Source organism: Urocitellus parryii, chromosome 3, assembly GCF_045843805.1.
Source record: "Urocitellus parryii isolate mUroPar1 chromosome 3, mUroPar1.hap1, whole genome shotgun sequence".
NCBI classification, from domain to species: Eukaryota; Metazoa; Chordata; class Mammalia; order Rodentia; family Sciuridae; genus Urocitellus; species Urocitellus parryii.
The window spans coordinates 94766886-94780724 of record NC_135533.1 but is presented as its reverse complement, the minus strand read 5'-3'; the positions used below and the strand labels follow the sequence as shown (position 1 = coordinate 94780724).

General features: G+C 39.9%; 1 gene segment (V, D, J or C); it reads left to right on the top strand.

The window, feature by feature from the left end:
• The first annotated feature begins 677 nt into the window (after positions 1-677).
• Positions 678-13839, top strand: part of LOC113181920 (T-cell receptor gamma chain C region 5/10-13-like) — a 58475-nt gene continuing 45313 nt past the window's right edge. Inside the window, 1 exon segment of the C gene segment in view lies at positions 678-787. Coding sequence covers positions 678-787 — 110 coding nt within the window.

Sequence of the window (13839 nt, the reverse complement as noted above, 5' to 3'; positions counted from 1 at the left end):
ACTACCAATCACCTGGGTGAAGACAAGCTCTCTGTGGGCTCAATGATATACAGCACAGCCTGACCACCCACCACTCTGGCCTGACAGCTCAGTGGGGTTATAGTATTTTTATTCTGTGAAAGGTAGTGCTTGAAAACAGAAAAGACCAAGATCATGGCGGCGACTCATGTATCTCTGTTACACAGCTCCCTACATCTGTATCCCAATAAATAGGCCCCATGACAAATGGTAGGTGTTGAATGACACTGACTGTGTGAATAGGTGGTCTTGTAGTTCTGAGGTAGTCATCTGCTCCCCATGATCAGATGTAAGATGGTGAACCTTGTCTTCCCACTTTCAGGATGCAAGTGCTAATAGGTGCTGAGGACCACCCTTTACCACCAGCATGCTTTTATACAGTCTCCTGGGTAAATCACTCATGTGGTGATTTTACACTGGAGTTTCTATCTTCCATATTTTCTCAAAAGGAAGTTTTGCCTACGAATGTCCAAATACTCAGCCTCATCTTTTCAGAAATCTTTACTCTCTCCCACAGATCCTCTAGGTCACATATGTTGTCTGCCTCCTCCAAATACTTTTCACTGATTCTCTTTAACTTTGTATTTTTTTAATTCAATGTTTTCATTCTATTTTTGCAAACTATCCCCTGCCCCTCTTTCCTCCAGTGTTTGTATACAATGCAGGTGACCCAGGCAAATTCAACCTTTGGTACTAAAATGCTGTCCAAAGTAGCACAACTGGAATGTGTGGTGTCTGGAATAACCATTTCTGCCATGTCCACACACTAGCATCTGGAAAAGACCAGCTCATGCAATGCAGCTCCTGACATCACTGTTGTCACCTGACAACACTGTCAATCCGAAACCATGCACTACATTAGGCAAACTTGAGGTGGACAAAATACCTGCAACTTCTGTGTCTGCCCTCACCATTCCCAATGCAGAGAAACAAGACTCAGCTCCATATTATTGTGCCTTCTGGGAGGTGCACAGTAGCAGACCATCAGAGCCATCTCAGTCAAAAGCAATCTTTGATTCTTCATTCATTATTAGGAATTGGACAATGACAGTTTCCACTAGCAAGCCTTCATACAGTCTCCTAAGTAATCTTTCACATGGTGATTTTGCATGAAGATTCCAACTTCTATATATTCTCAAAGAGGAGGCTTCTACATAAGAATGTGCCAATGCTCAGCTTCGTCTCTTTAGGAAATCGTTTTCTCACACAGACCTTCTAGATCATGAATGTTTATTCATCTGGAGATAGCCTCCCCACTCACTATAGTTGTTGTTATTGTTAATATTTATACGCATTTTAAATATTTTATTTAGTTTTAGATGGACACAATATCTCTATTTATTTTTATATGGTGCTAAAGATTGATTCCATTGCCTCACACATGTCAGGCTGCCACTCTAACACTGAGCTACAGATCCAGCCCCCAAAGCACACTTCTCTCTCTCTCTCCTCTCTCTCTCTCTCTCTCTCTCTCTCTCTCTCTCTCTCTCTCTCTCTCTCTCTCTCTCTCTCTCTTCCCCTCTTTGAATTCCTATCCACTCAGCTCCCATTGACTGCCATGTAATGTGCTACCATGTTCAGAATCTCAGAGGATCACCATAAAATCTTACAAATAAACTTGTACATAGAAGAAAGAACTGGTGCTTAGAGGTGGTTGGTGACCTACTGAAATGGAGTTTATGAGATTTTAATTCTACTCTTAGGCTACTTTGAGTACCTTTAGAGTTTATTAACTTTGTAAGAATATACTGTGGCATTTGAGGGCAAATATTGGGTGCCCCAAACCGACTGCCTGCCCAGCGGAGTCTGATCAGGAGAGAATGAACAATAATCAATAATAAACAATAATGGCCACCTTGGGCACAAAACAGGAGTTGTTTCTTTCTGCAAATTCTGACCCAGGATCTTTCTCCTTACTGTTGGGAAAAAGGCTAAGAAACCACATACCATTTCTATTCTTGTGACCTTGCCCTAACAGTAAATGTCACAAGTGGAGTACATAGAGAGGTGTCAAAACCCTTTAGCCTAGATGTAGGTCAATGATCAAACTGTGTAACAATGATCAATGCTTGAGAAATATAGTGTTCCTCTGTTTGTTTTATTTTCTCCTATACAAGCTATGCCCCTCCTACCCCTTTCTCTATTAAGGCTAAGCCATAAGATTTTAAAACCCATAGAAGATGATAGATGTGACCAGAATAAATTTACTGTTTGAGTTAACAGTGGGAGAGTGTGCTTCAAAATCAGGTGAATTTTAAGGCAAAAAATGGTTTTCTGTAGTCTGAATCCCCATTCATAGGTCAAACCAGGTAAACTAAGAGCACACAATTTCACTAAAGGTGCTGGTCACAGAAGATTCTTCAAGTGGTGTCAGTGAAGTCCATGTTCACCCAGAGACAAGGGGAGCACCTCCCACTAGGCAGTACTATAACATGATGGGGACAGTTAGGGGACAGAAAATTAAGTAAACTTCCTTCCTTGTTCCCTAGCCTCTGGGGTCTTATCCCAGGACAGAAACTCCAACACAGAACACAAGATAGAGGGATGGAGAATATGGGAGCCTCAGTGGCTGATCCTACCAAGTTACTGTCTACAAATATGCAAAGAAATGCTTTAAAGTAGACAACAAACTGAAGTTTTCCATTATTATTTTGTAGCTCATTCACTCAAATTTTCTTCAGTGAACACTTGTGCTTATCAAGATGCCACAGTAAGCAGAAGTGATTTGGGACAGGTGACGCTGGCCTCACTGTTTTCATTGTTATCCTACTATGCTATAGAACAGTGGCAATGAGAAAAGGGCTCTTCTTCCCAAACCTGGTGGGAAGTGTGAGTGACACAAAGCACAAAAACATTTAGAACAATGGATATTAGGTATAGTAGTAATAGTAAAGATTTACAAAAGTAAAAATGAACTTTTCTTTTAAAAAATCCAACTCTTTGATAGTGTGCAAGTGAAAACTCCAAATTTGTCTCATCTAGTGCTCAAAAGAGCTTCATGGAGCAGTAACAGAGTATCCATAGAGACATTTCCATACATATATACAATATGCAATGATCAGATCAGTACAATTGGCACGTCTATACCTCAGACATTATTTACTATTTTGAGGACATTCAAAATCCTTTCTACTTGTTATTTTTAAAGATGTAATTAATTGCCCTCTATAGTTATCCTACTATGCTAAGAACATTGAAAGTAAGTCCTCCTACCTAACTGCATCTCGTATCCATGAACCATGTCCTCCCTCCCTCCTCCTCTACACCATTCCTGACCTCTGATAATCACTATTCTAGTCTCTACTTCTTTCTCTTTTTTTTTCCTTTTGGTACCAGAGATTCAACCCAGGGGCTCCTAACCACCTTGCCACATCCTCAGCCCTATTTGTGTGTATATGTGTGTGTATATGTATTTTCTTCAGAGACAGGGTCTTACTGAGTTGCTTAGAGCCTTGCTAAGTTGCTGAGGTTGGCTTTGAACTTACAATCCTCCTGTCTCAGCCTCCCCAGCCACTGGAATTACAAGGGTGCACTACCGCACCCAGCTGTTAGTCACTTCTTCTTTAAGATTAGCTTTTAAGTTTCTACATATAATTGATAACACTAACATTCTTTTAGTAACAGAAGAATATAAAATGGTACTAAATATTTGCCTCCTTTTGCTTGACTTATTTCACTTACTACAATATTTCCAGTTCCTTACATGTTGCTGCAATGCACAGAATTTCATTTACTCTTATAGTTGAATAATATTGCATTGTGTATTTGTACTGCCTTTTCTTTACTCATTCATCCAGAGATGGTCACCTAGTTAACTCCATGTTTTGCTTATTATTAATACTGCAGCAACACACAGATGAGTGCAAATGTTTTTAAAATGCTGATTTCTATTCCTTTGGATATATATCCAGTAGTGGGACAATCCTTTGTATTCATAAATGCCTAGAGAAAAATTAAAAGAAAAGTATGGGACAGGTTCCACTGTTGATATGTTTTTAAATTTTAAAATAAATACCTTTATTTTATTTATTTTTATGCATTGTTGAGGATCTAATTCAGACTCTCATATGTGCTAAGCAACCACTTTGCAGCTGAGCTGAGCCCAGCCCCGACTTGACATTATCTCATTTTACTCATATTTTCATGACCAAATGATGATTGCTTATCTTATCTGGTGTTCTCATATTTACCATTATTGAGTTATTTGTCAAATGGAGATGATAATAGCATCCATCTCACAGGATGATAGAGAGGATTAAATGAGATAATTAATGTAAGAAAACTCCTAGTACAAATGCCAGACATGGACCTGTTCCTTAATGACTATTAGATGTTATATTAATCTAAAGGTCTCATTAAATATTATATGTAACACTGATTTCAGATCACTCTTCCACATGACATATGTTCATGAGGCTGTTCCACAGTCCAGGGAGAGCACAAGTGTATTTCCAGAGATTGCTCTGTCTCATACCTGCCAGCAATGGAAATCTACTTCCTTCATGGAGGCACCTAGATTATGAATGAAATGTGAGTTCTCTGAGTGATATTCTATTTAGGGACATCTTAATTAAACACACACACACACACACACACACACAATACTCTAATGTTTGTGAAAATGTTAATATTAAATATTGTTAATAAAATATTTTAACAATTGATATTTTTGCTTTATTTTTTTGTTCAGAAACAAATATCAGGTTTCTTAACTTAGACCTAAAACAATAGCAAATGACAGAAAGACAGACATGAGAACCATTCCCTCCCCCAAACACAGACAAAGACATGCATACCAGGGTTATCTTTCCAGATGTTAACATACTCACCCAAACTGCCCAGTTCATGTGCTGCAGGAAACTCCACTTTCCTGCACCACATGAACTGCCTCTGCTCATAACTGCAGAAGATCATGAAGAACTCAGGAAATCACCTGACCCTCCACTTCTCTGAGAAACCAGAAGAACCACACCCCTTTTCACTGACCTGAGACCTCACTTTCTCACCTTCTCCCTGGGCAGCCAGCCTGGCAGACGGGATGCCACTCCTAAAAGCAGTCATCCTCTCCTCCCTCTGGGCTTGTGAGTTGCCCCTTCCTCACTTCAGTCTCTAGGAGAGAATGAAGTCATTCTTTTCTGTAGCTTCTTCACATATCATTTGTTCATAGGAATCTCTTTTCTTTGCTTGCAGTTGTACTTGGGGAATTGGAGCAACCTGAAATATCAATTTCCAGAGAAAAAGCTAAGAGTGCCCAAATGTCTTGCAAGGCAATCCTCCGGAGCTTCGATAGCATAGACATACACTGGTACCGAGAGAAAACAAATCAAGGGTTAGAGCATCTAATATATGTCCGGATAAAGTACAATCAACGTCCTTTAGGAGGAAAGAACAAGAAATTTGAGGCAAGTAAAGATTCTCCAACTTCCACTTCAGTATTGACAGTAAATTTCCTAGGAAAAGAAGATGAGGCCACATACTACTGTGCCTGCTGGATGAGCACAGTGTTAGGGTTGCCAGAATAACTTACACAAGAACCACCCACCTCCTCACATAGGCAGCAGAGCTGGGCACCCAATCTGAGCCTTCCCACCAGCACCACTTCTAGAGTTTCCCAGGGGACCTCTTGGAATCTGCTCTCCTAGAGAGCCCTGAATGCCGTCATTAGGACTGAAGCTGCATTATTTCTGATTAAATAAAAAAATCTTGGAAATTAGAGATAAGGCTGCATGATTTCTGATTAAATCAGACAATCTGGGAAATCTGAAAATAGAGGATGGATGGCAGACCTCATAATAAAATTGTTTTTTGTTGTTATTGTTGTTTGTTTGTTTGCTTGCTTGCATTTTGGTTTCATCTTACTAGACTGTACAGAGAATTTCAGTAATTGAATAGTTCAAACTGAAGGCAGGAGACGGTTAAATGCCTGGAGAGATGTCCACCTATTATATAAATATTTATGTGACTTGTCATTTTCTCATATTATGCCTGAGTATTTGGGTGTTTTCGTAGACAGAATGATCTGTCGGACATAATACTATTATCATTATCCCAGGGCTTTTCTGATGAAATCTAATGACCATTATATAAGTAAACGATCAGCTATCTGTCATATCTGAGAGACCAAAGTACAAATTCTCAGTCCACATTCTGCACTTGTGGCTGGGAGAAAATGAACCCTGTTCCAGCTGTGCTCCCTGAAGACCTTGTACTTCAAACTTCTGTTAAAGATAACCAAAAATCCTGAATAAGAGGAACTGACAGTTAAAGTGAGAAAATATCACTTCCCTGCATCCACAGAGAATACAAAGGTAATTTTTCTCACAAATCAGCAAAGTAAAAAATGATTTCTGACAATTATTATGTTTATTCTATGATTAGGAGCTAGATGGTTAAAATCTTTTAAGGAATACTGACACAAAATTTTAAAAGTTAAAATATGAAAAGTGCTCTCCAAACTTCTTGAAGTCTCATTCAAACAAGGTGGATAGTAATGAAAAATTCTTCCTTCACAGATGTTTCTCACATTGGTTTCTTTATTAATTGGATTGGTTACCACATAGTAACTATGCATACAATTTACCTACACACTTGAAATAACTGCAGCATACTCATACTCCATTTCTCCCTTCCCAGGATCAGCAGAGATGCTGCTGAAGCTCAGTGAGGGAACACCAGGGGGCTCCAAGGCACCTTCCTAGGGAACACTTAGGACCTCTTGTCTAAAACCCTATCCCTGCTGATTCCTGCTGACTCTGGAGTCAGGGTGGCATTGACCAGAAGGACTAAATCTTCACAGCCTCTCAATTAATGAATGAAGAGGCACAAAGGAAAGAAGAGCATTGGAAAGAAAAAAGTGGTCTGAGACCATGAACTGTATTTTACAAAAAAAGTGATGAAAAGATGCAATAAATTGCCTGCAATATCTGTTCAATATTTCATGCAGGTTATTTCCTTTAATCCTCAAAAGAGCAATGAAGAGTCCCACTGCAGCAGCCCCACAAGTCACATCTCAGCAGATGAAGGCACCTGGACATCTGAACAACCTCTGAGATGTTTATGGGGGTGGAAACTTGGTTACACAGTGAAGTGATGCACAGGAGGGAAAGGGACACCTTATCTATGTGGCTTTATGGTGACCAAATAACTTTTAGCCATTTAATACAGTTTTTGAAGAAATATAAATAAAAAGGCAAATATACACCACATATTTTCAAGGAAAACATTGAACACAGAAAAGGTTTATATGATATGCTCTCAAGCATATATATATATATGCAAAATACATATGTATACAAAAAAGCACATGGCAATTAATTCTCCAGTGTTTAAAGAGTGGATGTCTTTGAAAGGATGGGTGATTTTAACTTCCTTTTTGTACTTTTAAACACTTTATGCATTTTAACAAAAAGCCTTTACTACATATAAAGATATATATGTGTAAAGTCAACATTTTATTGATGTATGTATTTAATAACAAAATTATTCATATAAAAATATAATTGCATACATAAGGCACACTTAAATGTTCTATTTATATTTTCCCACCTAATCATGTCATTACTCTATGCCTCTCAAGGAAAAAAAATAATTTTATAAAAACCATAAACCTTCATAATAACAGTGATTACTATGGATCAGGGGATCCAGAAATTCTGTTCATGTCCAGAATTAGTTGGTTTATAAATAAAGATTTATTGAAACATGAGCTTGCTTATTTGTTTCATATAAGCTACAGCTGCTTTTGTATTGAGTTCACAGATGAAATAGACACCCACAAAACCTGAAATATTTACTGTTTGGCTCTTTATAGAAAATATTTGTCAGTCACTGTCCTAGGGTAATATACTGATGAATGACTTTATTTTATGTTTCCCTATTTCTCAGTGTTACCTCAAAAACCCTTTGCCACGTGACCATCGTGTCCCCACATTAACTATGTGACTTTGCATAAATTCCTTCATATAACTTTAATTTTTTAAAATTTTTCTCATTTAAAAAGAATGACATAATGATAGAATGAACTGTGGCAAGGATTAAAATAATGCACATAAATCTCTTACAAGTGCTTGGACCACACCTAATCTTCAATTATTGAAGCATTACATTGATCATATGGGTTATTGTTACATATTAGAAAATCAAATTATTTAGACTAATATTCTTAATCCCTGGTGCTCAAAGTTTGGTTTGTAAACTAACAACATCTTCTTCACATAACCTTGTTAGACATGCAGAAATTCAAACCTTAGCCCAGTGCTACTCAACCTGAATCTCACAAGATTCCCATATTACTCCAAGGTACATTACTTATTGAGTAGGGGGAATCCAAGTGCCAGGCTATTCAAGAAATGGATGCACAGCTCAGGACAATTAGACACTGATACATTTCAAACAAGAAGCAAATATGTCCCAACTATCACATGGCATGGCACTCTATGTGATTTTTTTTCTTTTAAATAAAGCTCACAGCCCTAACTGAAGGAACCATTTGACTTGAATATAAAGAGATATTTATTAAGAAATTAATTTGTACACCCCACCACCACCACACACACAAGCACATACATACACACAACCTGATTTACCATGGGGGAATATAATTTGCAACCAATATAATTGATACAATTTTTTTTAAATAAAATGGACTCAAGGGTTATCAGATTTACAGTTGATGATTGTTCCCAACATCTATTTACAAATGTAAGTGAAGGTGGTTCAGGAACCTAATGAAGAAGTTTCATCTCAGGACAAGACAGAGGCAGTACCATCAACCTGAAAACTGAATTTCTGGGGGATTTTCATGTTTCCACAAGGCAGACAAATTTCATCCAGGGCTCTGCCTCCCACATTTGTGTTCAACCTGCTTCAGCTCTGAGTTCCCTAGGCTCCTGGCTTCTCCTTCTCTGCAGAGGACCTGCTCTCAGTGGCCTTATGGGGGCACTAAAGAAGTGGGCAGAAGCAGACAGGCAGAGGCTCCTCACAGCACCACTCTGTGGGTAAACAGCTGGGTAGTCTTCTCAGGCACTTCCTCAGTTACTTCTCCCTGCCTCTGATGCAGTCAGGAGGATCAGGTTTCAGTCACTGTTGGAGGGATCCCTTCCATTTTGAGCAGGATTTGAGTTTTGGGAGGTGTTTCTTCTCTTCTTATCATCTGGTCCTTTTCTTTGTAAGCCCCAGGGAAGAAGGCATGCTGTGGGCTCTAGCCCTACTTCTAGCCACCCTGCCTCCTGGTAAGTATGTGGCACAGATGCTCATAGGATGTTGTTTTCTCCAAAAAAGGCCATAACGAAGATTCCATTACATCTTTGCTGTTAATTATTATTGTTGTTACCATTCCAGGCAGTCAAACATCTTCCAGTTTGGAAAGAAGAATGATGTCAGTCACACGTTTACCTGGGTCACTTGTGGCAATCACTTGTGACTTACAAATCACAGAAGGCTACATCCACTGGTACCAATTCAAGGAGGCAAAGGCCCCACAACGCCTTCTCTACTATAATATTTTAAGTTGCAAGGTTGTGGAGGACTCTGGAAACCCATCGGGGAAATATATTGCTTATAAAGGTGCAGATGGGAGATGTAAATTTACAGTAAGAAATCTGGAAGAAAGTGACTCTGTTGTGTATTCCTGTGCCTATTGGACTAGCACAGTGATTTAGATTGGTCCTGTGTACACTCAAAATTGTACTCTGTTTCTGGTATTCCACCTAGACCAACCCCCATCTCACTTCCTGCCCTAAACTCCACTGTACACTGAACAAAGGGAAATCATGAGCCTGAAGCCCAACTCCCATCCTCTGTCAATCCCCATAACAGCTATGCATTGCCCCCAAAGGACTCCTAAGACCAAACTCCCAACTGCTATTGCTCATCCTTGGCCAAGAATCCTGGCTAACAGCATCATTCTCTCAGCTCTCCTGTGGAGCTGAGAGAATGCCCACATAGCATCATATGTGGGCATGTGGAGGCACATTCAATCTGTTGACTAGGAACACAAGGTCACTTGGGATTGATCAGTTACAGGTGAAAATTAGACGAGAGTAGAAAGGAAGCAAAACGACTTGCCCAAGACCACACAACTTTCCTGCTGAATTTGGGAGCATTGAAAATCTTCAACAGGACCTGTGAGTGACAAATTCCAATGATAGCCCACATAGGGAGCAGGCACTTTGGGCAGAAATTACTTTCCAGTGCTTGTCCTTTCTTCAAACCAAACAGCATACTTATGTCTCCATTACTGTAGAGTTTCTAAGTGAGGCCTTAGCTAGGTCTACTGCCATACCTGGCACCATGTGCCCACCCTGGTTCTCCAGAGCTGTTCAGACTTTAGTGAGTTTCTGCCTTGATTTCCACATTTCAAAAGCTGAGAATAATACTGTTTATTTCATTAGGTTACTTTTAGGATCTAATATAACTGAGGTAATAAGTCAATCATGCCACTGCTCCAGCCCCTTGCACATCAAGGGGGTTTGAGAGTACAGGAAGCGTCCCACCACATTTCCTCTTCAGGCAAGTATGACTCCAGCAACATTTTTAAAGTTGGTTTCTCAGAACTCAAACTATTCATCCTCTTTCCCTTCACCTTGCAATTAGATTTGTGTATATCCTCTCTCTAGTTCCTCTTCCTCCCTCTCCTACTTCTCTTATTAATTACATCCTTGCACAAGACAGGAATTGGCTCAGGCTCCACCTGGCCTCCACCACCCACCAAGCTGTGGCTCTTGGCAGCACTTTGAGACCAGAGGTCACCCTGAGATTCTGTCAGGAACAAGAGTCATGTCAGGCCTCTTCACCCTCCTCTGGGTCCTCTTGTTTCCAGGTAAGTCCCCCACCTTCTTGCAGAGTGACATCTGCAGAGGCTTCTAGGCCTGGGGTTGCCCCTTCCTCACAGCTTTCTCCTTTAAAGCGGGGCAGACACTCATCATGCTGGAGCAAGCGACCCAGGTCCTGGCACACAAGGAAACCTCTGTCTTTCTCCAGTGCTTGGTCCACAGCAGGGTCAGCTACCTCCACTGCTACCAGCAGGAGGGGGACCAGCACCTCCAGAGACTTTTCTGGATGGATATGTTCAGCAGGGTTGTGCAATGGGATTCAAAATCTTGAAATCAGGTAAAATCACAACTGTGAACACCAGGAATGGCAGTAGCTGTTCTCTGTTGGTGTGAAAGGTAGAAAAGGGTGATGAAGGTACATACTACTAGGCGACCTGGAACAGCACAGCCCTGGGGACCAACCCAGACCCCCCACAAAAACTTCTATTCTGCTTCCTGCCAGGCCTTGGACATGTTCACTAACTTTTGGTCCCTTCGGTTTCCTTGTGGCATGAAAGTAGAAAAAACCCACTCCTGGCCTTCAGCCCCCTGGCTCTACTGGTGAGCCCCTCAGTGCTCCCACCACAGATACGGGGATGAGGCCAAAGAGAGGTGAGTTCTCAGGCTGCCACAGACTCTGTGCACAATCCAGACAAAGGGACCCTCTCAAAGTGCCTCCTCTTCAAAGGTTCTGAAACATGTGGAGGATAAGCAGTGCTGATCCATACCACTGGCTCCAAGTGGTTTTTGAGCACTTGAAACACTTGAAAAGGAACTAGTGAAAAGGTCCAAGCTGAGATGGACTGACTGTAGGGCTAAAATATAAACCAAACTTTGAAGACTAAGTGTAACAAAAGTGAAATAATTCAAAAACATTTATATTGATTGAATGTTATATGATTATATTTTAGACACCTTGAATTAAATAATAATAGTAGTAAAAGTAATGTAGCTAGTTCTCTTTACTTTTTAATGCAGTAACTAGAAAATTTTTAATTTGTGGCTCATGTTGGTGATGTTTTTATCTATGGATAATTTAAGGGAATGACCATCTCACCCAAAGAATGCACAAATAAATATTTGACATGAGATTTCTTGAATGAAAGACCTTCTGTATTTAAAACCAAATGGTTGAAAACACTGAGACAGGGAGCTTACTCTTAATTTCCAGCTTCTAAGTTCTTGATCCATAGACCCTTCTCACATGACATTAGTCAGTAGGAAGCTTAGGTAACAATATTACCCAAGTCCAGCACCCTCATCCATTGGAGAAATAGTGCAGGATCTGATGTAATGAGCTAATCCTCATGGCAGGGTGATGTGCGAAACACTGGGGGAGTCGCTGGGTCCTTTGCCCTCCACTGCTCCTTGAGCATCGCCCAGCATGGGACATGGAGGCACCCAGGCTTCTCCAGAGTCAAGTTTTTCGTGCTGTTTCCACTTTCCACAAATGGCTGCTAAACCATGTGACTACAATTTCTGTAATAAAGCCAAGTCATACAAATAAGATATTGTTGTGTCAGTCTTCATACAAACAACCAGCTTCTTTAATAGAAAAATAAATGGAAAAAACATAAATAAACCTGTGTTCCCAATCCTCCAGCACCTAAGAGGAAAGTCCTCTGCTGATGTGTGTGAAGAAAAACAACAACGAAACAAAAATATTTTTGAAGGTTGAATTGAAGATAAACACTTTTTTTCCATTGAAGATCTGATATTTATACAGGAATTTATGAAAATCTCAATAAAATAAAAAGAGATTATGAGTAGAAGGGGCAAATGATTTCCAAGAAAAGTGATCCTTCAGGTTCTCATCTCATTGTCTCTCTCTCTCTCAACTTCTGTTTTTGTGACTAGAGATGTGTAACTACCACATGCCTGATTTCTAAAAGAGCCCCATGATCCTTCCTGCACACAAAGTCCTAAGTCAAAGCTAAGTCCTTCCAGCATGTATGAGAAGGGATGGAAGGAGAGGGGCTGAAACTTACTTTTTTTGTTGTTTTGTTTTCAGATTTCTCCTTCATTTCTTATTCCTCAATGTGCTAATAATGCCAGATGGGTACAGAAAAGAGAGGCCTTGTGCACTTCCTTCACCACTTTCAAGGTTGGATCCAGATAGGAGTGAATTCTGTGAATTGCTGGTGACTACATGTGGCCAAAGGAGGCACAAGTTCCTCCAGGAGCTCTCTATAGAACAACATACTTCCTTTTGCCCAAGACACCAAACTATGAACCTTCATTCCTCATTGATGCTGCTCTAACCTTAGTGGATTCTGTGGCCTTAAGCAGGTCCTAGCTCCTATAGACATTAATGTATTAGTTCAAAAAGAAGATAACATTGAAAAATTGAATATCTCCTTGGACTCTATCCCATGATTTCAGTTTCAATGGCCAGAGTGAAAAATTAGCTATTATTTGTGTGAAAATCTCAGGGAAATATTTAGATACCAAGTATTTTTTTTATAATGACTCTATCTTTATGGTAAATATTGCTAGACTTAAAAGTGTTTATTTCTAAGTAGTGGTACCAAGTTATTTCATTCTCATTGTCACTTTCTTTGTGGGAGACTTGTTGCTGGCCTGTCTCTTCATGAGAGATTAGTATGACAAAAGCAGGACTAGTATATTTCTAATGCTCACCTGGGAATATTCAGTGAAGGCAACATGACAGATTCTGACAGAAACGACTATCAGGGTTTGCTCTCAAAACCTTTCTTCCCAATTTTGGCCTAACAGTAGTTAGGGCACTGATGCAAACACTCTACCTGAGCTAACTTATTTATGCTTCACAAATGTCCAATAAGTTGGGTCCTGATTTTATTCTTACCAGATAGATGAGAAAAGCAGAGGGAGGTATTCAAATGGCACAGGCTTTGTAGGCAGAAAGAACCAATCTCAAATCTGTCAGTGACAAGTTGTGATAAGTTGAGTCTCACTTTCTTCCAACTGGGCCTCATGGAAATTACACTATTTTACATAGTTCAACATAAGAAAGGATACAGAGTGCTTG